Below are 27,665 nucleotides of genomic sequence, written 5' to 3'. Positions count from 1 at the left end.
TAGATCCCTAGATTTGAAACACAAGTAGTCCAATTAAAGAAAAACATGAATAGAAACATACGTACAGGTTTCTATAGTGTGAAATGATTCATATAGTAGCTTTCATTTGTGGAGCCAAATCCCAATAGTATATAGCTGGACATTCCACCATACCGATGCTATCTGCCATCTGATACCAGACAAGGCTGAGCACCAGAGATCCAGAGTACAGGTCAAGTGAGCCTGGTTCACACTGGTAAATACTTTGCAGGAATGTTGAACTAGATGATCCCAAAGAGAGTGAGAAGATCAATATATTTCACATCTTCGGTATACAAATTATTTAATGCTAACGGTAACAATATTTTATTTTAAATGTGTTTGTGTTCACACTTGTGAAAAAGAGATCTACATAAAACATACATCACTGTCACACTGCTGACATACAAACCAGTCCTCACTGGTACAATATTCAGTTTTGAACTGAACAATACTCTGTACTTACATGTGAGGAATGAAACGTCTTTCATCAAACATAACACCACTCCCCAGCAGTTTATTATATGTCTGTAAAGGGCCTTTCTCTAGCCAGTCATCTGATCAATGACCTCTTAGTATACAATTGGTATTCACTCTGTTAAATTACTGACATTGTTTACATTCCCAACATTCAGTGCACTCGCTTCTGCACAGCTCAGCTCCACCCAGTGCTCTACTATGTCTTCCCACAATTGCTCCCAGTGCATTTATATCACTTACATGTCCACATATACAGTTGGTCTTTAAAAGCAAACATTTACATTCTGCCATACGTAACAGTAAAACATACTAAAATATCCCAAAACTGATGCTGCAGATTTTGGGCTATATGACCTTGTGCTACTGTCTTAAGACACGTCAAAGAGGATCTTCGTATGATAATAAAAATAATAAACTGTATAAAATCCTGTGATTCACATATAAAATGATGCAGTTGTGTGGCGCAGCCAGAGATGCAGTGACGTCACAGTGTCTGCATATACACGATTTTCGTATCTCCATGAAAAAAAGGCATCTAAACATCCTGTGAATTAAAGAAGAATAAAGTATTAGGACAGAGTATGATTTGGAATACGCTACTATACACCCTACAATGGCAATTTTACTTTGTTACACAAAGGCAGCATATTATGTTACATGTGATGTGTAGAACAACACAGGCTAATATTTAGTATAAACCATTCTCACCACTATTCTCCTACACTGTTCCGTAGTGCAGCCTCTTCACGCAGTGCTGACATGGCGAGCCGCAAGTGTTCCTTTAGCTGGTCAATCTCACGCTCTGAGCGGGATTTGATATTATTGAGTTCCACATAAATGTCTTTGTACTTCTCGGATGCATACCTCTTGTCCTTGAAAAAGATGGAATGAAAAGCACAACTTGTTCAGAATAAAAAAAAAAAAAAAAAAAAAAGAAGTTTATATGTTTTAATAACTTATTTAACCACTTCAATACCAGGTACTTACACCCCCTTCCTGCCCAAGCCAATTTCCAGCTTTCAGGACTGTCGCTGTTTAAATGACAGTTGTGCAGTTATGCTATACTGTACCCAAACAGAATTTTTATAATTTTGTTTCCACAAATAGATCTTTCTTTTGGTGTTTTTTGATCACCCCTGCGATTTTTTATTGTTTGCTAAACAAATAAAAAAAAAAGACTGAAAATGAAAAAAAAAACAATTTTTTCTTTTGTTTGTTATAACATTTTGTAAAATTAGTAAGTTTTCTCCTTCACTGATGGGCACTGAAAATGCGGCACGAATGAGGTGTCACTGATATGCATTGATAGGCGGAACTGATGGGCACTCATGGGTGGCACTGATAAGTGACACAGATGGGTACTTATGGGTGGCACCGCTGAGCACTAATGGGTACTGATATGCAGCACTGATAGGCATTCATGGTGGCACTGGCACAGATTGGAAGCTGCCTGGGCATTGATTGGCATATCCCTGGTGGTCCAGTGTGGATGGTTATCCCTGGTGGTCCTGAGATGATAAACAATCAGCACAAACCGCCCTTGTTAGGAGAGCAGTCGATCGTCTCTCCTCCACTAGCGTCTGTCAGACGTGAGTGAGGAAAAGCCGATCAACGGCTCTTCCTGTTTACATCGTGATCAGCCGTGATTGGACACGGCTAATCATGTGGTAAAGAGCCCCTGTCAGAGGCTCTTTACCGAGATCGGTGTAGCGGTGTGTCAGACCGACAGGTCACACCACCGATCGTCGCGATGCGTGCCCATGCGGGCACGTGGCGGGGGTTTTATCCTGCTGGACATCATATAACGCCCAGTCAGGATAACTGAACCACCGTCATTCTGCTATAGGCCGGGGGGGGGGGGGGGGAGTGGTTAAATAAGCTGCACCTACAATAGTTATTGGCTGATAATTCTCACTGGATTTGGCAGAGACACAATGGACATCTTCAGCTGCCATTGTGTCCTTGTGGCTGTAAGAAGGAATGGGCTCCCTCCAGCCAAACCTGCCCTCAGGGCCCGAGCCTGGAGGGAGCAAAGATGCATTTTGCCACCACCCCTTTGTGCCTTACACACAGTAATGCACCTCCTGTATTAGAGCATCCCCACTCTGGATTAAGGAGCACAGGGGGCAGAGCAGATAGCAGCATTGTCAGTCTGGGGGGACGGGGACTGTTTGCAGATTTAAATACACTAACAAACCGAAGTCCAACTCACACTTTATAATCAGTTACAGTAAAAGTTTTTTTCCTTTTGGGATAAAAGTTTTACATTAATAAGTTGATCATTGTAAGCACCCGTCCGTGGTAAATGGTTTGTCATATCCCTCAAACTGCTACTAACGTCCTTCACATCAGAGTCCCTTCTTCATATAAGGAGTCTCCCCTTCACACTGGGAGTTCCCCCTTCAAATCAGAGCCCCCCAATCCTTCACAACAGAGTCCCCTCTTCACATCAGGAATCCCCCTTTGCACATCAGAGTCAGAGTCATCAGAGTCCCCCTTTGCACATCAGAGTCCCCTTTCGATCAGAAGTTGCCTCATCAATTTAGGAGTCCCCCTTTAAATTAAGATCCCCCTTTACATCAGTAGTCCCCCCCCCTTCACATTAGGAGTCCCCCTACATTCAGAGCTCTCTACTGAGCATAAGTGGCCCCCTTATGAGATCAGAGTCCCTCTTTACATCAGATCCCTCACATCAGAGTTCCAGCTAATAGCAGCATGGTTGAAGGCAAGAAATAGGCGCTTGAGTCAGAGGGCAGAGCTGCTGTGCACAGAGGAAGTGTCCTCCTGTGCAAAGCCCATCATCAGTTGCTGGGACGCCAAGCTACCTAAGCCGCCTTATGCTGGCGCTGGCCCTGCCCTCAATTTATCCACTGCGATATATACTCTAATTTGGAGACTCTCAAATGGTTAGGACCACACTTTACAGAGGAGCCTTGGCAAGGCAGTTTGGCTTCTGTATATATTTGCATATGTGTCCTGTTTTTCACATTGTTAGACACTTTTAATTCTTTTTTTGGGCTAGCTGGTAAGTGTGCTGAGAAATTTTCTGTTTGTTTATATTGCACAATACCGGTTTTGTGCAACTTATTTTTAAAGCTAGATATAAGTTGAAGAGGTTGCCATTTTTGTGTAGCTTGCTCGCTGGATTTGTCGTGGGAACATATTAGACACCTTCAGCTGCCATTGTGCTCTTGCTGGGCTTGAAATGTATCCCTGTGCCTTTGAGGAATAGACTCCCTCTAGGCCATACCTGCCCTTAAATTTATACAAGGTTATATATATATATATATATATATATATTCCAGTTTTGAAACTCACATTTAAGAGTGATGCCGCGTACACACAACGCGATGTTGCCCACACACCATGATGAACAAAGCATGGCAACTTACAACACGTACGACGGCACTCTGAAGGGGAAGTTCTATTCGCCTTTGGGCTGCTTTTAGCGGATTCCTTGTTAGTAAAAGACGATTTGTGCTTTTTTGTCTGTTACAGCGTGATGAATGTGCTTACTCCATTATGAATGGTAGTTTTACCAGAACGAGCGCTCCCGTCTCATAACTTGCTTCTGGGCATCTGTGGGTTTAAAACGTCGTTTTTGCACACACGCGATCATTTTTAACAACACGAAAAACGACATTTTAAAAAACGACGTGTAAAAATGCAGCATGTTCGAACAAAATTTTTTGTCGTTTTTCAGAAGCCGAAAAACGATGTGACGCCCACACGATCATTTTAAATGACGTTTTTAAAAACGTCTTTTTTTTCATGCCGAAAAACGACCGTGTGTACGCAGCATTAGGACTGCACTTTACAGAGGAGCAAATTGAGTGTCAATTAGTTTCAGTTTTTTTACAGGCTACCTGGGAGATATGCTGGGAAATGTTCTGTTTATTTGTTTGTATTACAACTGATAGTTCTAGTTGACTGAATGTGGATCTAACCCCTGTGACTCTTTCTCCCTCCCATCTCATAGCCAACTTCTCTGCTGCTTATCTAGCTCACTTTCATTACCCTTCGTGCCGGTTCACACAGGGGCAACCCGACTTACAGCGCGACTTTGCAAGGCAACTTCAGCGCGACTTAAAGTTGCCTCCAGGACAGGCGACTGGCTGTGGCTAATCACAGAATAATCAGCTCTGTGGGAGGGAGGGGTTTGCCTGAGTAAACCATTTTCTTTTTCTGTAAAGTTGCTTCAGTTAAGATGGTGATCCGACTTTGGAGGCGACTTCCATTGAAATCTATGGGTACAAGTTGCCTAGAAGTCGCCTTGAAGTAGTACAGGAACCTTTTCTGAAGTCGGAGCAACTTCAGTAGTGTACATTAAGATGGCTTTCATTGACTAACATGGGATTTCTGATGTCAAGCGACTTGAGGTCTGACAAGTCGGATCCCAAGTCGCTGTAGTGTGAACCGGCACTTCATTACCCCCTTGATTCTTTTCACCTTTTAGATATTTTAATTGTGTAACGATATTGAGGTCCGATTTGCTTCAAACCCTGTGGCGAGAATGGGAACATGGTACTGAACACAATAACGCTTCTTTCCCCCCCTCAAGATTCAAACGGCTACAGACAGCCAGATTAAAATCTCCTGTCCGTATTATGGCTAGTACACAAAAATCAGGGAAAATAAATAAAAATAAAAAATTGGATAAAAAAAAAATACCGCTTTCGAAGCAATCGTCCGTTAATCTGATTGTTTGTACACAGCTTTCGAGAGTTGATTTTATCAGAAGGGACAAGTACAATTTTTTTTTCTTGCACAATACCAGTACCGTTTTTATTAAATCAGTAAAGTACTCACCCGAAAAGAAAAAAAAAAAAAGTCAGAAGACCAAGACCACTCATGTTCAGAAATGAAAGAATAAGTTTGACTATAGTACAATACATTATATCACTTCCGAAGTTGTATTTTGTTGTATAAAAATTTTAGTAATTTTACAAACCAATAAAATTTTTGATATGAGACTAGCTTGCAAAAAGAAGATCATTTGTCCAATATTCTCATCAGGTGTACGAGGCTTTAGGCTGGCATTAAAGGATCTAAATGTTGCTGGTTCAGCAGGAACTGGCCGAATTTCAATCCTTGTGTGGCCACCCCCATTCGACAGAAGTCAATTATTAAATCAACTTTTAACGGACAAGCTAGAAAAAACGGTTGATGGAGCCTGCGTTCACCATGCTTGTGTGGATGGATTATTATTTGTTTAACCTAGGGCAAGCGCAAAGCTATGTTTATCCTTAAGCTGCAAAGGCAGTGGAGAAGGGGGTACACATTAGGAGGTCGTAATGCTGAATGGAGCTGTATCCCAACTACACCTCAATGCACACAGTTACAGTGTGGAGGTGCAGGTTTTTGGGGGTTACAACGGGTAGGGAGGTGACATAATGCTTCCTCAGCATCTGTAAAACACCTTTGTGTATTTTCTGCAGTAAAAAGTTTTCTTCTTAAAGCCCGTGCCTCTTCCACTAAATATACAATGAGCTGAACATGTGCAGCTCAGGGTACCTTCTCAGCATGCCTTGGTTTAAGAATGAACTAACTTTAACCCGGCCAGTCAATAAAGATGGTGAACGACACTGACATTTCAGAAGACAACTAGGAGAAGATAAGAACACCTGCAAGGGAGGCGAGTGTAGGAAGTTTAATTTGGTTTTATCAATTCCAGTTCAGGCCAATTCAGGCATTCCTCTCCTAGGTTTAAGCAGTCAATAATCAGGCCCAAACACAATCACGTGAGAAGGAGGAACAGGCAAACTGTGTCAGCTCTGGAATCAACATTACGAAGCTTACACACAGTTTGGATTTCTGTCGAAGTTGTAGCAGGGAAGTGTGAAAAGGGCGAGTATCATAGATGGTTGTTCTTACAAGGGAACATGTCACTTTGCCTTGAATAGTGACAGAGTCTCTTTAAAGTTGAACACCAGCCAAATTAGTGGAAAACACTTTGAGTAGGTAAAGTCTAGGGCAGTGGTTCTCAACCTTGCTAGTGTCGTGACCCCTTGATAAAATTTCCCAAGTTGTGGGGACCCCAACAGTACATTTTTTGTAGCGTGGGTTGTCGGCACCCAAGGCAAGACAAGTAATTTGCGGCCGTAACCCACGGAAAGCTCTCCCCGAGTCCTTTCCACTCGTACAGTATTAAAACCCCTTATGGTACATTTTAGGATGTACCCCTCTTTCTCTTTGTTCTCCTTTCTTTGCCTTTTATCTCTCTTTATCCTAATTTCTTGCCCCCCCCCCCCATCCCTCTTTCTTGCCAAGTTCCTTATTCTTTCTCCCCCTTTTTCTTTGTTCCTCCCCCACTTTCCCTCCCCTTCCATGTATTTTCATTTTTTTTTTCCTTTTCTTACTCATTGGTGGGGGGAATGGAATGAGTGGCAGTGCTGGTGTGTGGTGGGATCAATGGCCGTGCCGGGGGGTATTCTGATCAGCCAATTAAGGTGCTTTTGATCAAGGTCATCTACTGATCTGAGAACTGTAGTAGGGACTTTTAATTGCAAATCTAATCACAGGTAGTGTTACTCGCTGTGTCTCCAGCTCTGTGGTGTCTCCAAGTCACTCCTATGCCAAAATCAGGATATAGGGTCTCCTCCAGCCCCTCCCACTTCACATTCCTCACCAGTCAGCTGACCTCCAGTCTTTGCCCCCTAGTCATGCCATGAACTAAATGGGCGGCAGCAAAGAGGCTGAGTGGGCAGCCGCAGGCTCCAGGACAAGCCCAGCTGGGCGGCCGGCCACAGGCTCCAGGAACAGCCCTGCTGGGTGATCATGAAAATGCTGGGAAAGCAGTGCCCGCTTCAGAAACAGCCCAGGATTTGGTGACCCCTGGCAAATAGTCATTCGACCCCCGAGGGGGTCCCGACCCCAGGTTCTGAGGAGAAATTTCTCTTACTTTATATCATGCCTTTTGGGGTAAGGGAGGGGAAACTGACAGCAGTTAAGGGATATAAAAGAGATGGTAATAACCTGACAGGTTATTACCATCCCTAACAAAACATGACTTTTTTTCCTAAGTTCAAAGTTTGAGCTAGTTCTTATATACAATTGTGGTTTGAAGCCTTATTAATGTTCGTTAGACCTCATCATCCATTCTGAAAACAGTGTAGCGTCGTAGACACTTTATACATTGTTTGACAAGGGGGTTACTGTTTTTTTACTCTGCAGATATAATTTAGTGCCATGTAGAAATTCAGTTTATTGTCAAATGATGTCATTGCTATATATAACTTTAAAATCTGAATGAGAGAATTGTTTTCCATGGGGAATGGGGGCTGTTCTCAAAATCTGAAGCAAAGAAATTAAAATGGAATATAGATATGCGTCATGTATCAGGGGTACGAAGAATGGGTAGAGGGACAAGGGAGGGTGGTAAGATGTGTGGTATCGCTGTCTGTTGAATATGCCTAGAATTTGACCAGCATGCCAATCATTAAGAAAACCTTAAGTTCCCCAATCCGGACACAGGCAACAATCGTAAACATAACATGCACTCGCATCTAGGATGCAACCACCCACATTCGACAGGCTTGTGGCAAACATTGCTCCTGATGCCTCTAGTCAGCACACCCAAGCACAGGCTTTGCAGACCACACACACACAGTTCTTACTAGAAAACAGGGCTGTGAGACAGCCATCACAGTCTGGAAAACTGCTGGTCTCCACCGGAGGGCAAATCTCAAATACAATCTGATGCATTCTAATGTTATGTGGCAGACTAAATGTGAATTAAATTCACCAAGCTGTCCTGTGAGCCAGAATCCTATGTGTTCACCTTTCCCACGGTTCCCCTTTCTATTTTATTAAAGTATTTAAATATGTATATTGTATTTAAGTATGTTCAACTCCTTTTTTGCTGCTGTAATCTGACTTCCTGTTCCTGAGGGTGGCTATATTCATTCAACATGGTGTCATTGTATGTAGGAACATAGTCGCTCTCTCTTGCTGGCTTCCATGATGGACTAGGAACTGAAAATGGGATATGCAGTTTGCATAGAGCATTGCACACGACTCCAAGGAGAGGTTGGGGAGCTCATATGGAGGACATTACAAGGTGGCAAAAAAATGCAGCAAGACATTATTTCATCAAAATAGATTACAGGAATATTAAAAGGGGAGTTCCAGGCTTTTTTAATGTTTATTAAAAAAGTCAGAAGCTACAAAAAGTGTAGCTGCAGGCTTTTAATAAACATGCACTCACCTCCATGGTCCAGCGATGCGCCGGCCAGAAGCTCAGCTCCTCTCCTTTCCCGCAATCTACGGCCGGCGTCTTCATTGTTGGTGTGTGCACCCAGCCGTGACAGCTTTCAGCTTCACGGCCAGGCACTCACTGCGCATGCGCGAGCGGTGCTGCACACTGTGATTGGTCAGGCGATCGCCTGGGACCTGTCACGTGTCCCAGGCGATCGCCTACAGGGAGGGCCGCTGTAGGCAATATGACATATCACCTAGGCGGTCGCTGGGCAGAAGAAGGAAGTGGGACAGGAAGTCTCACTCCTTCTGAAGCCCCCACTCCCCCCCCAAAAAAATTACATGCCAAATGTGGCATGTAAGGGGGCAAGGAGTGGATTAAGCGGAAGTTCCACTTTTGGGTGGAACTCCGCTTTAAGTAGTGGATGTGTATGGTAAAAAAAAAAAAAATAGAAGGGGTTATAGCTTTTCATTACTCTATTCCCCCCCCCAAAAAAAAAGAGTTTGCTTTTTTTTTTTTTTAAGTGTTACTAAACCCAGGACCCTGTGTTCACTATATCTGGTCTCCCACAGTACACAGAACATGGAAATGCAATCAAAACAAGAAACACACACAGCTTCAGGCAATGTTCAGGTGCAGACCCCGGCTCACCACCTAGCACAAAGAAGAAATGGTCGCACATGAGAGCCGAAAGGATAATTGCTGAATAAAGTCTTTATTGTCATAAGCCAGACAATAATGCAGGGTTACAGTTGACTCATTTCACACGAGTGTACCGGCTTGTTCACAACGAAATGAAATTGTTTTAGTAAATATAAAACTGCTAAATACTTTTTCTCAACAGCAGTTAGAGTAGTATTGTGACTTTGTCTGGTAAAAGCTTCCGAGGGGAGTTTTCATTCTGCGCTGACTGTCCAACACAGCATTCACACCTGAACGCGGCGTATGTTACAGCGATTTGCCACGACAAATTGCGGCATTTTGTCCCGCGATTCGCCGCGACAAAACGCAGCGTTTTTTAAGCCTAACATACGCCGGAGGGGTGATCAACATTGTCGGATATGCCGAACGCCGAAAGCCGCCTGAAAAAAAAGGTCCGGGACTTGTTTTGAGCTTCAGGCGTACGCCCTTTTGGCGTTCGGCGTGGAGATGTGAACCATCTCCATAGCCGACAATGTTAAATCACCCCTCCAGCGTATTGCAGGCTGCAATAGTGTCGCGCTACAGGCGACAATACGCCTAGGTGTGAATGGAGCCTTAAGGCTGCAGGACCCCTGACCATCTTGTCTGGACAGTGTCGATTGGCCCTGTGCTGATCACATGCACTATCCCATGAAAAAAAAAAAAAATAACTCTCTAGCAATACACAGCAAACTGAGTATGTGCAGCTTGTCCCCCAGCCTCTATCTTATCAGGAGATAAAATAAAAAATGGTGTCAGCACTTAATGATATATAGCTGCTAGCAAATAGTGTAGATATACAAAGCACAGTGATATAAATAACAAAAAAAAATTGCAGCGCCCAGCTCTATATCAAAAAACCCAAAGTACCTGAAGTGTTATGATAGTGAATCCAATATTGAAATTATTCAAAAGAATTAAACATAGAATAGTTCTTATGAAGAAATATCAAGTGATAAAATTCAGGTGATCTCACGTCTCTAGTGCTTCAATCATCCAGTGCAACCTTTACCAAGATATTGCTGCGGTCTAATGTAGAGAACAGCAAAAATCACAAATAAGATCCAGGACATCAGAGGTATGTAGTCATTAGCTCGCACTTATCCCCTCTATCCTATACCATGAGAAATTAAACTTCCTGGTAGGATACATTCTGAACAGGATCCTGTGATTCAGATAGAGGGGATAAGTGCGAGTGAATGATGACCTGCATCTTGTATGCGATTTTAATCATTAAAAACAGCAACTACCTGTTAAGTGCGTTTTTCTGACATTGGCGGAGGTCACACTGGGTGATTGAAGCACTAGAGAAGGGAGATCACCTGAATCTTATAAGGAGATGGATTGGGAACTGTAGAAAAAGAGGTGGATCAGAGAAGACAGGATCAAACAGCCTTTTTACACAATGCAGAGGATTAACCCCTTAGGTTCCACAGTGAGTATAACAAGCATGCTTTACTGTATATACAGACTGATTTTACGGTTGTGGGTTTAGTAACACTAACTTTTGTCTTGCTGAATTGTGAAAAAAATAAAAAAGGTTTAGGACAATAAGCAAACATTATTTAAACCTCAACCTTTAGCCTGCATCATGACAATACTGATGACAGCAGATGGGAAAGAAAGAGCAACTTAAATAAGCAAATAGATAGGGTTCCCAGGACATAACAGGTCATTATGGACTTTATGAACATGGTTTTACTACTCATATAATTCACCTACTGATTTTCTGTCGCTCACTTGGTTTGTACTCAGAAATATATACAAGTTCTTTGAAAACAACACAACTACAACAGAAAAGTGGAATACACTTTAAAGAATAGATTACCTTCTGCATGTTCTGGAGATCCTCACGTAAACAGGAGACCTCTTTTCGCAAATACTGCAGCTCGTTTTCTTTTACTCGCAGTAAAACCTGAGCAGAATAGATTACCGCCAAAGTAAAAAAAGTGCAATAATAATAATAATAATAATAATAATAATAATAATAATAAAAATATTATTTTTCAGGTATCCTTTAATTTAACATTTTAAATCCTGTTGTGTTGCATTTAGATGTGATAAGAGGCATTTTCTCAAACACTATACCTACAGTATATTCTTATAGTGCATCTTTGTACAGCTGCCAATCTGGATCTCCTGATTTTAGTAACCTGAATCTTTTCCTTACAAGTATGACTATATGAAAAAAGGCACTAGCAAAAAAAATAAAAATAATGAAGCACCCTCATGGCACAGTCATAGCGCCAACATTTTTTTCTTTACAACTTTACCCACTACTGGCAACAGTCTAACTATTTTTATGCAAGCATTCCAGGAGCCCAAAAACCAAAAAAAGAAAAATGATTAGATATAGGAAGGGGATGAGGTTTTATGAAAGTATGTTTTCTGTGAAGCTAGATATAAAAAAGCCTGATTTGCATAAATCTCCCAAGATGTACAGTGTCTGGACTATACAGCGGGAAAAAAATTATTTAATCCCCTGCAGATTTTTTACATTTGCCCACTTACATAGAAATTAGGGGGCAGATCCACGTACAGCGGCGCATATTTCCGCCGGGCGTAGCGTATCCAAGATACACTACGCCGCAACTTACTTGTTTTTCGAATCCTCAAAGAATGCGCGCCGTAAGTTACGGCGGCGTAGTGCATCTTCGGCAGCGTAAGGGCGCGCAATTCAAATCGATGTGATGGGGGCGTGTTTTATGTAAATACGTCGTGATCCGACGTAAACAACGTTTTTTTTAATGGCGCATGCGCCGTCCGTGGGGGTATCCCAGTGCGCATGCTCGAAATTAAACTGGAACAAGCCAATTCTTACGACGGTGACGTCATTCTACGCAAATCCCTATTCGCGAACGACTTACGCAAACAACGTAAAAAATTCAAATTTCCACGCAGGAACGACGGCCATACTTAACATTGAGTACGCCACCATATAGCAGCTATAACTATACGCCGGAAAAAGCCGAACGCAAACGACATAAAAAATACACCGGCCGGACGTACGTCCGTGGATCGCCGTATCTAGCTAATTTGCATACTCGGCGCGGAATTCGACGGAAACACCACCTAGCGGCCAGCGTAAATATACACCTACGATCCGACGGCATACTATGACGTACGCCTGTCGGATCGATCCCTCATTCCGTCGTATCTTGTTTTGTGGATACAAAACAAAAGATACAACGTGGGAACTTTGAAATTACGCGGCGTATCAATAGATACGCTGCCGTAATTTCTTTGTGGATCTGGCCCTAAGTGTCTATCATTTTTATCAGAGGTGCATTTTAAATGATAGAGACAGAATATCAACCAAAAATCCAGGAAAAACGCAGATACAAATGTTATAAAGATAAATTAAAGTGGCTGTAAACCCGAAATGTTGTATTTATTTTTTTGATGTCACAATGTACAGTATAAGATATCCCATCATCTGTGCCCAGTCTTGCCACACAGAGTTAATCCAACTCTGAGCAATCCTCTTGTATTGTTCAGTGAAATAAAAGGGACTTACAGAGAAAAACCTTAGTCCGTTCCCGCCCCCTTGCTGTAAGTGACAGGTTATTTACATATCTCATGCACTAGCCTGAGACAGGCATTATTTTTTAATTCCCACCCCCACTCCTTTTCTGAAGTCATGTGGTTACTATTCTGGATTTTGACTGGATTTTAGTGCTTATAGCAGAATTTAGTGTAAGGAATACATAGGAAAAAAAATGCATGTTGACAAGGGGAGTGTAGAGGTGGGAGACATTTGACAGGTAAGAATACATGCAGGAGGCATCCATATCCTTATACATCAGCACTATGGCAGTAGTTTAGAAAGGATGAGAACGGGTTTACATCCACTTTAAGTTTCAGCTCAGTGAGTAAAAGAAGTATTAGATTCCAAAGAAAAACATGACTTAGTACTTGGTAGTGAAACCCCTTTTGACAAGCACAGAGGTAAGACATTTCTTGTAGTTGGTTATCAGGTTTGCACACATCTCAGGAGGGATTTTGGTCTACTCTTCTTTACAGATCTTCTCTAAAACCTTAAGGTTTCTTGCCAACTCAAAGTGTCCACTCTCTCCATAAATGTTCTATAGGACCGAAGTGGATGTAAACCCTCACATATACCCAGTGAAGTGAACATCCTCAGATGATACACAGAGATGAAACAAATCTCCCTACATAAGTTTTACATGTATATCTGCTGTCTTCAACTTGCTATATTTTTTAGAAAGTGCACGTTAGACATGTTCTGTTCAGCACTGGGAGTTTAGTCTTGGCATACACTGTGTGACAGCCGATTGGAGGAAAGACACCCCCCCCTCCACACAGGCAGAGGAAGGAAGGCACGTGCTGTGAATAGACCAGCTCTCTGCTAATCTAGTTCTAGCACCCACCTAGACACAAAATCAGGCTAGTTTTATCTCTGTTGTCAGAACTTGTCATGCTGATAACAAGAGAATGGAGCAGCAGTAAGATACAGGACTTTGGAGAGAGCCAAGAATACACTGCAGCATAGGTGTGCGCAGCCTATTCTATTAGGGTGTGCACCCCAAAGCACAAACACACACGCCTTTCTCTGCCGCCTCAGCTGCACTGGACAGTGAATGAATGGGAAGTGATCTGTGGCTTCCCATTTATTTACAAACTGAAGCATATTAAACACAATTTTCTATCCTTCAGTTTAGTTATGAATAGACACAGTGAGCGAGTGCATTCACTGTGTTTATTTCGAAAAAGGAAGGGGCTGGCAGATTACATATTTACTAGCAATTTCTCCTACTATTCATCCTGAAACCCCCCCACAGCAGCCAGGGGGAGAGGAGGGAAGCCAGTAGCACTGCAGAGCAGGGGGGCCAACATGGGGCAAAACCCGAGAAGTAGGGGGAATGGGCACCGCACATAATGATTAGGGTGTGCCTAGGCACACCCCCTGCGCACGCCTATGCACTGCAGATATATGTGCCTAGGTAAATTTTCAGAATTCAAGAATTGTGGTGATGCATTTGATTGATTACATTAAAAATACATTACATTACATTAAATACCTCAAGCTCAGTACTGTTTTTCTCGCCAACTTGCAGCCGTCCATCGTTTGGGCCATTACCAGACATGAATGTTCGCAATTTTGCAATCTCTTCTGAAAAACGATTATTCAATTCCTGAAAAAAATAAAAAAAAGCAAACCTCAGAGTTAGGACTTATTGAAAAACAAACGAAATTCTCACTCTAGTAAGCAGTGAATACAGACACAGAAGTGATTGTGTCGGCTCCCCTGTTAGGTATGGAGATGAGTGAGGGGAAGATGGCCCCCACCTGTCTCCATACCATTTGCAGGGCGGAAGCAACGTCAAAAAAGTCACTTCCGTCCCCTAGCTCTTAAAGCAACTGTGTAAATATGAGATCCGTGGTCTTTTTGACCCCAGATATCATATTTAAGAGGTTCTGTCATGCTTTTTTCGATTACAAGGGATGTTTACATTCATTGTAATATGAATAAAAGTGACAATTTAAAAAAAAAAAAAAAAACAAACAAACAAACAAAGGTAAAATAAATAAGATTTTTTTTTTTTAAACGTGCCCCTTCCCGTCGAGCTCACGTACAGAAGTGAATGTGAGTAGCGCCCGCACATGAAAACAGTGTGAGGCATCGCTGCGATTGTTCGAGCGAAAGCAATAACTCTAGCAGTATACCTCCTCTAACTCAAAGCATGCAGAATTTTTTAAACGTTGCATTGAGATTTTTAAGGGTAAAAGTTTGTCGCCATTCCACGAGTGGGCACAAGTTTGAAGCGTGACATTGGTTGTCAATTTACTTGGCGTAACATCTTTCACAATATATATATAAAAAAAAAAAAATATGGGCTATTTTACTGTTGTCTTATTTTTTTTATTAAAAAAAGTGGAATTTCCAACAACAAATGTTGGCTGTGCATGCTCTCAAATTGTCTGACAACAAATGTGTTCCGCCGGATTATCCGATCATGTGTACACAAATCTGTCAGACTAAAATCCAAAGTACAAACACGCATGCACCGAACCAATGCTAAACATCAGACAACAGCAGAAGTTGCCCAAAGGGTGGTGGTAAAGAGCTGAAAAACCACTTAGTTTGGTGTATGTTGGCTGAAAATGTTGTGCCGTCTGTATGCAGAACAAGTTCACAGACAACGCCCTTCGGACAAAAGGAGGCTTTATACTTACCCGAGCCAGATCTCAATACAGGTATGATCGCAAGGGCAGTGGCTCTCCTGGGTCTCTCCCATCCTCATTGGCTCAGAAACAGCAGCGGGAGCCATTTGCTCCTGCTGCTGTTAAATCACAGCCACTGTGGAGCAAGTGGGGCTGAGCCAAGCTGTGTGTGCGCATCAATAACGCCATGAAGCAGGGCGCGAGAGCGTGCACACACACACACACACAATCGGCTTGCTACGGGGGCACGTGACGTGGGTGAGGAGCCAGGAGTGCTGTTGGGGGAACCTGAGAAGAGGAATATCGGGCCGCTCTGTGCAGAACCATTGCAAAGAGTGGGTAGGTAGAACATGTAATTTTATTTTTTTGTTTTAAATAAAGCATTTACAATCACTTTGACAAATAAAAATGTTAAAAATGCTAAATAAAAAAAAAAAAACGTCTGGTCACAGTGTCAATCATTTTTCAGTAACACCCCTTTTCAGAAAGCACAGCATGTTTCTTACAGCCAGCCAATTACAGTCTTAGTTTCGACTTTAGGAATTTAATATTCCTAGCAGAACAAACATTCTCAGGACTGTCCTGGATGCACGGCATGTTTTCACCCCCCCGCAGATTTTCAGTAATTTGTAGCTACTAACATAACAGATAAATAGTAATTTCACTCCAAAGCGTGAGGAAAATTGTAACGCAGCATTAACATATAATCGAGGAAATCAATGAAATGTGTAACTGGAACTTGGACACAGAATACGACAACGCTATTCATGGTCACATAATTGTATGGTCACCCCGACCTTTAGAATTTTTGTTGTACTTTTAAAATTCTCTGCTGGCACAAATTACTTGTGACATGACATTACTCTTCCCTAAGTTACCCGTCTGCCTGAGAAACACTTACCTTAATCTTCCAGTGATTTCATCTGTCTGTCAACCACCAGTAGTTCTATAAATATGTAAACCCCGTTTCAGGCATGTCAAAGCAACAGAATTTGTAATGAATAACCAGATCGGTGGAGAAACCGCATTATTGAGACGGTGTAGTGGAAAATCAGACTTAAAAAAACAAAGTGCAATTGAGGACAACACACATTCTGTTTCACAAATGTCTTAGCAGCCAATCTGTGTTATCAGGTGTTAAATGTAAATACTGTACAATACCAGATGCATGTAGTCATTTTCATTACGAACTTCACAATTAATTTTTTTATAGGATCGCTTTGTTCCACTTGCCTGATTCTGCCTCAGCAGTTCCTGCGCTTCCTGCTGGCACCTCTGTAGTTCTCTCTCCCGCTCTGCAGCGGCTTGATTCAGTGCTCCAATCTCCAGACACTTCTGTGAGTAACGTTCGGACAGGGTCTGCAGCTCCCGTCTTAGAGCTTCCATATCAGATCTAGTAACAGAAGGTGCGACACAAAAAAACATTTAACTGCAAAATTCAGCAGAATTATTGAGCAAAATGATAAACACGTGCACAAATGATCTGTCCTTAACCACTTCAATACCAGACACTTTCGCACCTTCCTGCCCAGGAAAAAATGTCAGCTTTCAGTGCCGACTTTGAATGACAATTGCGTGATCATGCAACACTGTACCCAAACAAAATTTTTATAATTTTCTTCCCACAAATAGAGCTTTCTTTTGTTGGTATTTGACCACCACGGGGGTTTATTTTTTGCTAAATAAACTAAAAAAGACTGACATTTAAAAAAACAAAAACAAAAAAAAAACTGATGAGTACTGATGGGCACGAAAAGATGGCACTGATGAGGAGCTACTGACAGGCATCTGAAGGGCACTGACATGTATTATTTATGGGGCACATTTATGGGTACTGATTGGCACTTACAGGCGTTATTTATAGAGCACAGGCTGGCAGCTGATGGGCACCACTGATAGTTAATGTGCTGGTTATCAGCAGACACCCCCTTCTGACAGGCAGAGCCGCCGATCGGCTCTCCCTGTCAGCATGAACAGCCTTTTACCGGCACTTCCTGGTTCACGCGATGATCAGCTGCGATTGGTCACAGCTGATCACATGGTAAGAAGCCTCCGTCAGAGGCTCCATATCACGATCAGAGATGCGGCGTGCCGGCTTGTTATCCTGATCACATCATATGACGTCCGGTCAGGATAACAGAACCACTTTGCAGACGTCATATTGCTATATGGGGGGCTGCAAGTAGTTAAAGCTCAACTGTAGTCACAGAAAAAGATTTAGCTACTGTATATGAATAATCAAAATGTAATATGCAAATACAGTGCTACCTGATGTGAAAAAAGGTATCAAATGTGATATTAAGCAGCGCTCAAGAGAATAAAATAAAAAAAACACACATATAATATTGCTAGACTATTAAGTGAAAAATAATGAGTGATCCACCCTCTATGTGAAACAATATATCAGTGTCAAAAAATAGGTGTCAATAATACACCCAAAATAACAGGTTGGCAAAAAAAAAATCCATAAACTGATTGTGTGAACGTAAATGAAGTTCATAAATGGAGAACAGAAGAAGTCCCTTCACGATCTTCAGACAGTGCTTTCACCACACCACAGTGACTGCGTGATTCCACCACCCATCAGAATGCAAACTCACCACAATAAATGGCCTGACACTCTCGTGTTGTTAAGGCACACAGGCTTTTTAACTGAACCACTCAGTTTAATTGATGGAACTCCCTCTTTGGAAACTGGAGCACTCAGTTAAATAAATGGAGATCCGTTGGAAAAAGGAAAAACTCCAAGATGACAGCCACATGTATAATGAAGAGAGAGAGCACAATAGTGTGATATTGCAACACAACTTTTAATAAAAACACTAAAAATCTCCCAATAGATGCACTCACAAAAATGGCTCTTGTCATAAGCAGTGATTAAATCCAAACATCACACGGTGTAAACACAAACGAAAATTTTCCTCCAGGTGAACCAGTGGTCACGGCGGACCAACAAATAGCCCAGGTTTACTCACAGCCCTATGAAGGTGTACTGGAGTCGCTCTTCAGATGACTATATTGGTGACAGATGGACCGTTCCACGCCCGACCAGTTCAGTTTAAGGTATGCGGTTGTAACTTAGTACCCACGCCCCGACATGTTTCATCATACTGATTTAATCATGGGGATCCTGTGAGTAAACCTGGGCTATTTGTTGGTCCGCCGTGACCACTGGTTCACCTGGAGGAAAATTTTCGTTTGTGTTTACACCGTGTGATGTTTGGATTTAATCACTGCTTATGACAAGAGCCATTTTTGTGAGTGCATCTATTGGGAGATTTTTAGTGTTTTTATTAAAAGTTGTGTTGCAATATCACACTATTGTGCTCTCTCTCTTCATTATACATGTGGCTGTCATCTTGGAGTTTTTCCTTTTTCCAACGGATCTCCATTTATTTAACTGAGTGCTCCAGTTTCCAAAGAGGGAGTTCCATCAATTAAACTGAGTGGTTCAGTTAAAAAGCCTGTGTGCCTTAACACGAGAGTGTCAGGCCATTTATTGTGGTGAGTTTGCATTCTGATGGGTGGTGGAATCACGCAGTCACTGTGGTGTGGTGAAAGCACTGTCTGAAGATCGTGAAGGGACTTCTTCTGTTCTCCATTTATGAACTTCATTTACGTTCACACAATCAGTTTATGGATTTTTTTTTGCCAACCTGTTATTTTGGGTGTATTATTGACACCTATTTTTTGACACTGATATATTGTTTCACATAGAGGGTGGATCACTCATTATTTTTCACTTAATAGTCTAGCAATATTATATGTGTGTTTTTTTTATTTTATTCTCTTGAGCGCTGCTTAATATCACATTTGATACCTTTTTTCACATCAGGTAGCACTGTATTTGCATATTACATTTTGATTGTTTAACTTTTAGAGCAGCAGCTCACATATATTTATTTATTAATTTATTTATTTATATTATCAATATCACTATATTTTCACTTATATTCTCCAGTTACGCGCAGTGGGGGTGGCTCAATTAGACGGCCCTTATTTCCACCTTTTTCCCACACTGTATATGAATACTCTATAACATACATCCCTGCCACTTTTCTGTTATGGCATTTTCTCAGCGTGGATAAATAAATGATTTTGCGCTAAAGTAAATAAATATATAAATAAATACAAACAATCCTGTCACTGTGCAATATGGTGATAAAGTGCTATATAGTAAGTGACAAGCAATTAATATATCATTCACACGTGTAGAAAATCGAGTATAAGCAAGTGATCTAAAAAAATTATAAATATATGTAAAGTGCTACTGTGCAAATAAAGTGACTCTGAATAATGCAAGTAAACTGCAACTCAGTCCATGTTTTAAGTGTTTAGTGAACACCATTAGATTTAGCAGCTTTTGTTTTTTAGTTCTCTCTCGTTTCACATATACTCATTAGTAGCGTGAGAGACCTTCTCTATTCTATTTTCTCAGTGTGGCTAAATATGACTGCACAGTCCAACAGGCACCAGCGATTGAATGCTCTGACCAGAACACACTAATTGTTCACATACCCACACCCAACTGTTTAACACAATGCACCACAAGGAATGAAAAACACATGCATTGTGAAACTGCGTTCCGATGTGAACAAGTCCTTACTTTGCTCCATTTCTTCTAAAAGAGAAGCATAAAAGATATAGATATAGATATAGATATAGATATATATATATATATATATATATATATACTTAATCCTAATGAGCTGCTAGTGCCTACAGATCTTTCCTGCCCTCTGAGAAGCGCACCCTTTGGCCTCATGCACACTGGACATTTTCACAGCTGCTGTTTTTGACTTCAGACATTTTTTTCTGCAGCATTTTATCGGATGTGTCCATGCACACACAGTCTTATCAGCAGTTTTTGGCAGAACTAGTGTATTTTGAGAGGAATTTTTCAGCTGTAAAATGTCTTAGGCTTCATGTACACAGGACGTTTTTACAACCTCTCCTGAATGATTTAACTTGACAGATAGAAAATCAGCATTAAAATAAAATTGTTTTGCCGCATTTACATGCCGTGTTTAGCAGCGTTTTTTTTCCAAATAGACAAAAATTATAAACGCCTGTAAACGAAACGCGGCTAAATGCGAGTTATTGCATTTACAAGCTGTTGCAGGCATTTGCCGTTTCAAATGCCTCTGAACATCCGTCCTGAATGCATTTTTTTGCGTTCCAAAAAAAGCTTCTAAAAACGCATAGAAACAACTGTAAAACGACCCTGTGTACATGTACTGATAAGATAACAGAGTTCAAGGGCAGCTAAAAAAATGCCCAACTGCTCCTAAACATCCGTTTACCAGCAGCAGCGTACATGAAGCCCAACTCTGAAAATAGCTTAAAAACGCGGCTATGCTGCGTTTATCAGCATTTTTTAAATATAAGCTTTTGTGGGAGTATAAACCGATTCTACAGTTAACGCTACTGGCTTTTTTTTATAACGTTCAGTGTGCACGAGGCTTTTCTGTTAAAAAATATTTTTTTTACCTGTGGGAGGGGTTAGAGACTTTCCTGGAGTGTAATGCCGACAATGGGGTCTGAATCGGCCCCCCCCCCCCTTCCTTCTCCTCTCGGTGATTGATGCTGGCTCCCTGGAGTTCACACTGCAGAGCTCCTCCCCCCCCCCCCCCCATTCCTCCCTCCTCCCTAAACACACTATCAAGCCTTAAATAATAGGCCTCATGCACACTGGAGGTTTCTACAACTGCTGTTTTTGGCTCCAGGCAGTTTTTTCTGCATCCATTCAACTCCCGAGCATGTTAACCTATGTGTTCATGCACTCATAGGCTGCTATCAGTGGTTTTTGGCAGAAGCGTTTTCCTGGCTGAACCCCCCCCCCCAGAACTAATGGGTTTTGAGAGGAGTTTTTCAGCTGTAAAAATGCTCCAAGGCTGGCCATACATTATACAATCTTCTTATTCAATTCCCTTTAGATTTACCTTAACCGCTTCAATACAGGGCATTTACAACCCCTTCCTGCCCAGACCAATTTTTAGTTTTTAGCGCTGGCCCACTTTGAGCAGTCATGCAACACTGTACCCAAATAAAATCTTTATTTTTTTCCCACAAATAGAGCTTTCTTTTGGTGGTATTTGATCACCTCCGCGTTTTTTTATTTTTTGCTCTATAAACAAAACAAGAGGGAAAAAAAAAAAAAAAAAAAAAAAACACATAATATTTTTGACTTTTTGATTTAATAAATATCACAATTTTTTCTTCTTTCCTCAGTTTAGACCGATACGTATTTTACATATTTATGGTAAACAAAAAAAATAAAAAAAAAAACACTCAATAAGCGTTTATTAAATGTTTTGCGCAAAAGTTATAGCATCTACAAAATAGGGGATAGATTTATGGCATTTTCATATTTTTTTTTACTAGTAATGGCGGTGATCTGCGATTTTTGTTGTGACTGTGACATTGCGACAGACACATCGGACACTTTTGACACCATTTACATTTATACAGCGATTAGTGCTATAAAACTGCACCGATTACTGTGTAAATGTGACTGGCAGGGAAGGGGTTAACACTAGGGGGCGAGCAAGGGGTTAAATATGTTCCCTGGGAGTGATTCTTACTGTAGGGGGAGGGGACTCAAGGGGAGGAGACCGATGTGTGTTCCTCTGTATTGGGAACACACACCGGTCTCCTCTCCTCTGACAGGACATGGATCTGTGTGTTTACATACATACACACACACACACACACACACACACACACACACACACACAGATCCATGGTCCTGCCGTTATTTGCGGGCAATCGTGGGTGCCTGGCGGACATCGTGGCTGCTGGGCATGCGCACGGGGTCCTGGGCGATGCGGCGCGCGCCCCGAGAAGCTCAGGACGTCATATGATGTCCACCCGGAGGGAGGGTTCCTGCCAACGTCATATTACTATGACTCGGTAAGGAAGTGTTTAAGGAGTGCAAGGACCTGCCTCATTGCATACAAAATGAAAGTGTTTAGGTTTGACATCATATTATATGGTTTTGGTAAATCCAAAGGAAAATTGTACCAGAAAACTGTATAATGTATGGCCAGCCTAACTCTAAAAAAAAAGCTTTAAAAATCATTTTTTTTTAGCCATAACGCTTTTGTGGGAGTATAATTTTTCTAAAAAAAAAAACGCTCCTGCAAATTTGCGAATGATTCTGGTGCGGCAAAAAAAAAGGGCCCTGTGCGATTTTGCTACGAATGCGGTGCAATTTGAGCCATACAGAATGAATGGCTCAAATCGCACTGCTGAAGAATCGCATGCGTTTTGAACAGGAATGCGGTGCGATTCATGTTAAAAATTGCACGCGGTTCCCGCACTGCATCAGTGTGGACTGCTCCATTCCCATCTGCTTTCACATTGCTGCACTGCAATTTGGTCACAGCACAGGTGTACCTGCATTTCATGCAGTTGATCCACGGCTTCCTATAGACTTTTATTGGGTCCCACGTTTTTGGTGTATTTTCCGAAAACGCACCAAAGATGCAGCATGAAGAACTTTCTAAAATGCACCAAAGACACATAACCTAATAGAAAGTCTATGGGAAATCACGGGTTAACGGCACAAAAAATGCAGGTAGACCCACACTGTGACCAAACTGCAGAGCAGCACTAAAAATAGCCTTATATTTTCAAATGGGACTAGAGCATATACTGGAGTACTATCCAGAGCATAGTCACATCATAACTAACAAACGATCTACTAACGGCCACAACCAATGGAGACTATTCTGTACTCCTACTCCTAGACCCCTCTGCTGCCTTTGATACGGTTGACCCACCCTCTCCTCCTCAAAAAACTCCATGCCTTTGTCTCCGACTGTACTCTGTTGGTTCGCTTCCTACTTAACCAATCGTACCTTTAGCATTACTTACAATTCTGCTTCCTCCTCTCCTCTTCCTTTGTGTTGGGGTCCCCCCAAGGTTCTTTTCTTTGGACCTCTCCTATTCTCCATCTACACCTCCTCCCTGGGTCAGATGACAGCCTCCCATGGCTTCCAACACCATCTCTACTATGCCCAAATTTATCTCTCTACCCCTCAGCTCACATATTACTAATTTACTAACAGACATATCAGTCTGGATGTCACAACACTTCCTCAAACTAAATCTATCCAAAACCAAGCTCATAATTTTTTCTCCCCCATGTGGCCCTTCCCCTGATCTCTCTGTCAAAATCGATGGCACAACTATCATCCCATCCCTGCATGCAAAGGTTCTCGGTGTAACCCTGCCTCAATCTCCGCAACATCTCCAAATTACTGCCCTTTTTAACCAACCACACCACAAAGCTCCTAGTTCACTCCCTGGTCTCCTCTCTCCTCGACTACTGCAACTACCTTCTCATTGGCTTACCTTTACATAGGGCAGGGGTGCCCAACCTTTTTAAGCACGAGGGCCACTTAAGCGACTTGGTAACTGGTCGCAGGCCACAAACAGCGGAGCGAGTGGATGGCAGGTCCGTGTCCGCTCTGCATATGCAGAGCAGACACAGCCTGACCGGATTGGGGGTAGGACACAAGTGGGTTTACATCTGCCACTTCTTAGAGGTGAATGACGGGTCCAATTGTGTCGGCCTGATCGTGTGAAAGGGGCCCATGGCTGCTTTCACACTGATGCTCTGCGGTTTACCCACACCGCAGTGTACCTTTGGCTTTTCTGCACTTTGCAATAGACTTCCATTATATTCTGCAGATTTGGTGCACTTTCAGAAAGCTCACCAAACTCGCAGGTAATAACAGAAGTCTATGGCTCAGTGCAGGTAACCCGCAGGTGCGCTGCTCTGCACCAGCGGATCAGTTTGAAAGCAGCCCAGAAACCACTGCAGAATAGATATGCCCAAATATACACTGTGATTTTAGTAATAAACTGACCTTTAATAACAGTATTCTATTCCATCCCAGAGCAGGAGGTCGCGGGCCACATCAGAGGGCTCCGCGGGCCACTGGTTGGGCACCCCTGACATATGCTGCTCCCAGACTCGCCCACCTTACCAACCACTCTGTGTCTGCTACTCCTCTCTGTCAATCCCTCCATTGGCTTCTGCTCACCCAACAAATAAAAAATTCTGAATACTAACAATTTACACAAAGCCATCCACAACTCAGCCCCCAGCTACATCACTAGCCTAGTTTAAAAATACCAACCTAATCTTTCTTTGTTCCTCCCTAGACCTCATGCCAGGCTCGCCTCCAGGACTTTTCCATAGCCTATTCCATCCTATGGATCTCACTACCCTAATCTGTCCGAATATCTCCTACTCTGCTTTTACAGACTCCTGCCTGTCAGATGAAAGCTGCTGTTCGATTGCTTCCACACACCCCAGGTAACAGCGCCCCGCCATGTATCCAGGGCTCCACCTGCCCATCTGTGGGCCCGGGACCAACATAGTGGGTGCCGATAGGTAAATGGAAGGGAGCAGAGGGGACACATGTCAGTTCTCCTCTCCTTGTTGCTAACCAGGAAAGGGACGTGTTTGATGTCACTTCCCGTTCTGCCTCTATGTGTTCCTGGCCAGCATGGATTACAATGTGATCTTCATTGCATTACATTCAGTAGAGCACAGGGGAGACATGTAGAGTCTTTTAGACTCTGGATGTCTCATTAAAAAGAAATAAACTTTTACCCCAAAAAAACATCACAGAGGGGACTTTTTGTCCCCTATGTGATGGGGGGAAAAAAAAAAGAAGTCACACCCAAGAACATATAAACCCCCCCCCCCCCCCCCACACGAAAACACTGATTGCTATACTCATGTTACACATCACCGCGCATGTCAGAGCAATTTTTCTATCACCAGACCCCACAACTCCTTCATAAACGCTAAACTGATCACCTATAGGGGACTTTTAAAAAGTGTTCCCTATGGAAATATATAGGGTACTGAAGTATGTCGGCATTTCACGGGCGCACGCAAATTTAAGGTTTGGCATGTTGGGTATCGATTTACTTAGTGCAACTTTGGCTTTTATATTTGATCAAAAAATTAAGTAATTTAAAGTAAAATTTACTTTAGTGTATTTTGTACAGAAATTTTGTATTTACTAGACCTGTGGTAATATTGTGTGAATTAAAAATAAATAAAACTACCACTATTTTATTCTCTAGGGTGTCTACTTTCAGAAAATTTATGTTTTATGTAGTCTTCAGGCATGTATGCAAAAAAATGCAAAACTGGGTCTGGCATTGAAAGGGTTAATGGGGTTGTAAAGGTAAAAAATGTTTCCCCTCAATAGCTTCCTTTACTTTAGTGCAGTCCTCCTTCACTTACCTCATCCTTCCATTTTGCTTTTAAATGTCCTTATTTCTTCTGCGAAATCCTCACTTCCTGTTCTGTCTAACTACATACCGTAATGCGAGGCTTTCTCCCTGGTGTGGAGAAAGCCTCTTGAGGAGGGGAAGGGGTGGGCAGGTGGGTCAGGTCGCCATCTATTTTGCAGATAGAGAAAGGAGCTGTGTGTTAGTGGGCCACTCCTGTGTAATCATGTGTTCTTAAACAGCAACACCTCGTGAACTTGACCACCAGTCACACGTGGTGTAGTATTTGTTTTTTGTATATTTTCTTGCAAAATAAAAAAAAAGTATACATTTTCAATAAAAAAAAACAAAAAACAAACAAACAGTCACACCATACATTGACACATACATTAGAACATTTTAATAGGTCCCAAAGCACCTCCCACTTCACCAACTCTCCTCGTTTTACCCTCCAACAATGAATCAGCAATCTTCATTGATGAAGTTGGTACTTTAAAAACTGCCGATCCATTGTTGAAGGTTTAAACGAGGAGAGTTGTTGGTGAATTTGTTGAGATCCAATACCAGTGGATAAGACCCCAGAAGGGGGGAGGTGCTTATCACCCATCTATATAAAGGTCAAAGTGAGAGGTGAATGTATGGTGTGACTAGTGGCCGAGTTCAGGAGGTGTGACGATTAAGGAAAACATGCGGACACAGGAGTGGACTGCAATTAAGCACTTTATTCGGCACAGACATTTCACATACTGTATAGTTAAACTTTTCTTAAATCTGCACATTTTTGCACATGATATTTGAAGGGGGTCACAGAGGATCAGAGGAGGTGGTGGAGTGCAGCAGAGGAGAGAACATGCCGAAGCTGAAAGCGGCCGAGAACACAGGACCGCACAGCTGCTGGAGGTGAGGATGAGTACAGGGCTTGTCACACTGCCTCCACTTCCTAGTTTTAACGTGGTACACACATGGAAACGGCGGCATGTGAAAAAGCGTGCACACTCTCGCTGCCAGCTCAGGTGTGCACCCTTCTTCAAGCACAGCCACATGCTCAAGGGAAGGAGGGACTGAAAGAGAAAGCATTTTGCTTGAGTAGTATCCACCCCTTCACACTTTTAAACAGACAATCAGCCGTTATTAGCTCCTTACTGACAGTTCAAATGCATGTATCTTACACATTAACCACTTGCCGACCAGCTGCCGTCATTATACTGTGGCAGGTTGGCACAGCTGTGTGAATCGCCGTAGATGTACATCAGCCGCTTTAAGAGTAATAGAAGGCGCACGCTGAAGGTGTGCTTGCTTTGCCGATGGACGTGGCTGGCGACCGCGATTTAAGCTGGCCACCCGCGATTGCTCCACAGGGAGCCAGAATGGGGATCTTTCAATGTTAACAAAGAGATCACGGTTTTGACAGGGGAGGAGAGAGAGATCTGCTGTTTCCTAGTGATCAGTAACAGCGATCTCTCTCTCTACTCCCAGTCAGTCCACACCCCCCCCAGTTAGAAACGCCTCCCTAGGGAATACTTAACCCCTTGATCGCCCCTAGTGTTAACCCCTTCCTTGCCAGTGTCATTTATACAGTAATCGGGGGCAATTTTTAGCACAGACCTCTGCATAAATGTCACTGGTCCCAAAAAGGTGTCTGATCTGTCTGCCGCAAACCCGCCAAAAATTGCTGAGCACCACCCTTACTAGTATTTTTTTTTTTTATAAAACCATGCTATAAAAAACATATCCCTTATTTTGTAGACACTATAACTTTTGTGCAAACCAAATCAATATACGCTTATTTATTTATTTATTTACCAAAAATATGTAGAAGAGTACATATTGGCCTAAACTGATG

The 27,665-nt window shown here is 42.2% G+C and overlaps 1 protein-coding gene across 2 annotated transcripts in view; it reads right to left on the bottom strand.

Annotated features, from left to right (window-relative positions):
• Window positions 1-305: 305 nt before the first annotated feature.
• The window catches only part of LOC120945384 (TRIO and F-actin binding protein), a 99,611-nt gene continuing 72,251 nt past the window's right edge, over window positions 306-27,665 (bottom strand). For both annotated transcript variants that reach the window (XM_040359514.1, XM_040359513.1), the window contains exons 10-14: window positions 16,796-16,955; window positions 14,419-14,532; window positions 11,205-11,291; window positions 1,207-1,370; window positions 306-1,042 (exon numbers count right to left, since the gene is read on the bottom strand). In XM_040359514.1, the coding sequence (XP_040215448.1) occupies window positions 1,209-1,370; window positions 11,205-11,291; window positions 14,419-14,532; window positions 16,796-16,955 (523 nt within the window). In that variant the 3' untranslated portion in view covers window positions 306-1,042; window positions 1,207-1,208. The remainder of the gene's footprint in view (window positions 1,043-1,206; window positions 1,371-11,204; window positions 11,292-14,418; window positions 14,533-16,795; window positions 16,956-27,665) is intronic.

This window comes from Rana temporaria, chromosome 7 (genome assembly GCF_905171775.1).
Source record: "Rana temporaria chromosome 7, aRanTem1.1, whole genome shotgun sequence".
NCBI classification, from domain to species: domain Eukaryota; kingdom Metazoa; phylum Chordata; class Amphibia; order Anura; family Ranidae; genus Rana; species Rana temporaria.
This window is presented reverse-complemented; position numbering and strand designations above follow the sequence as displayed.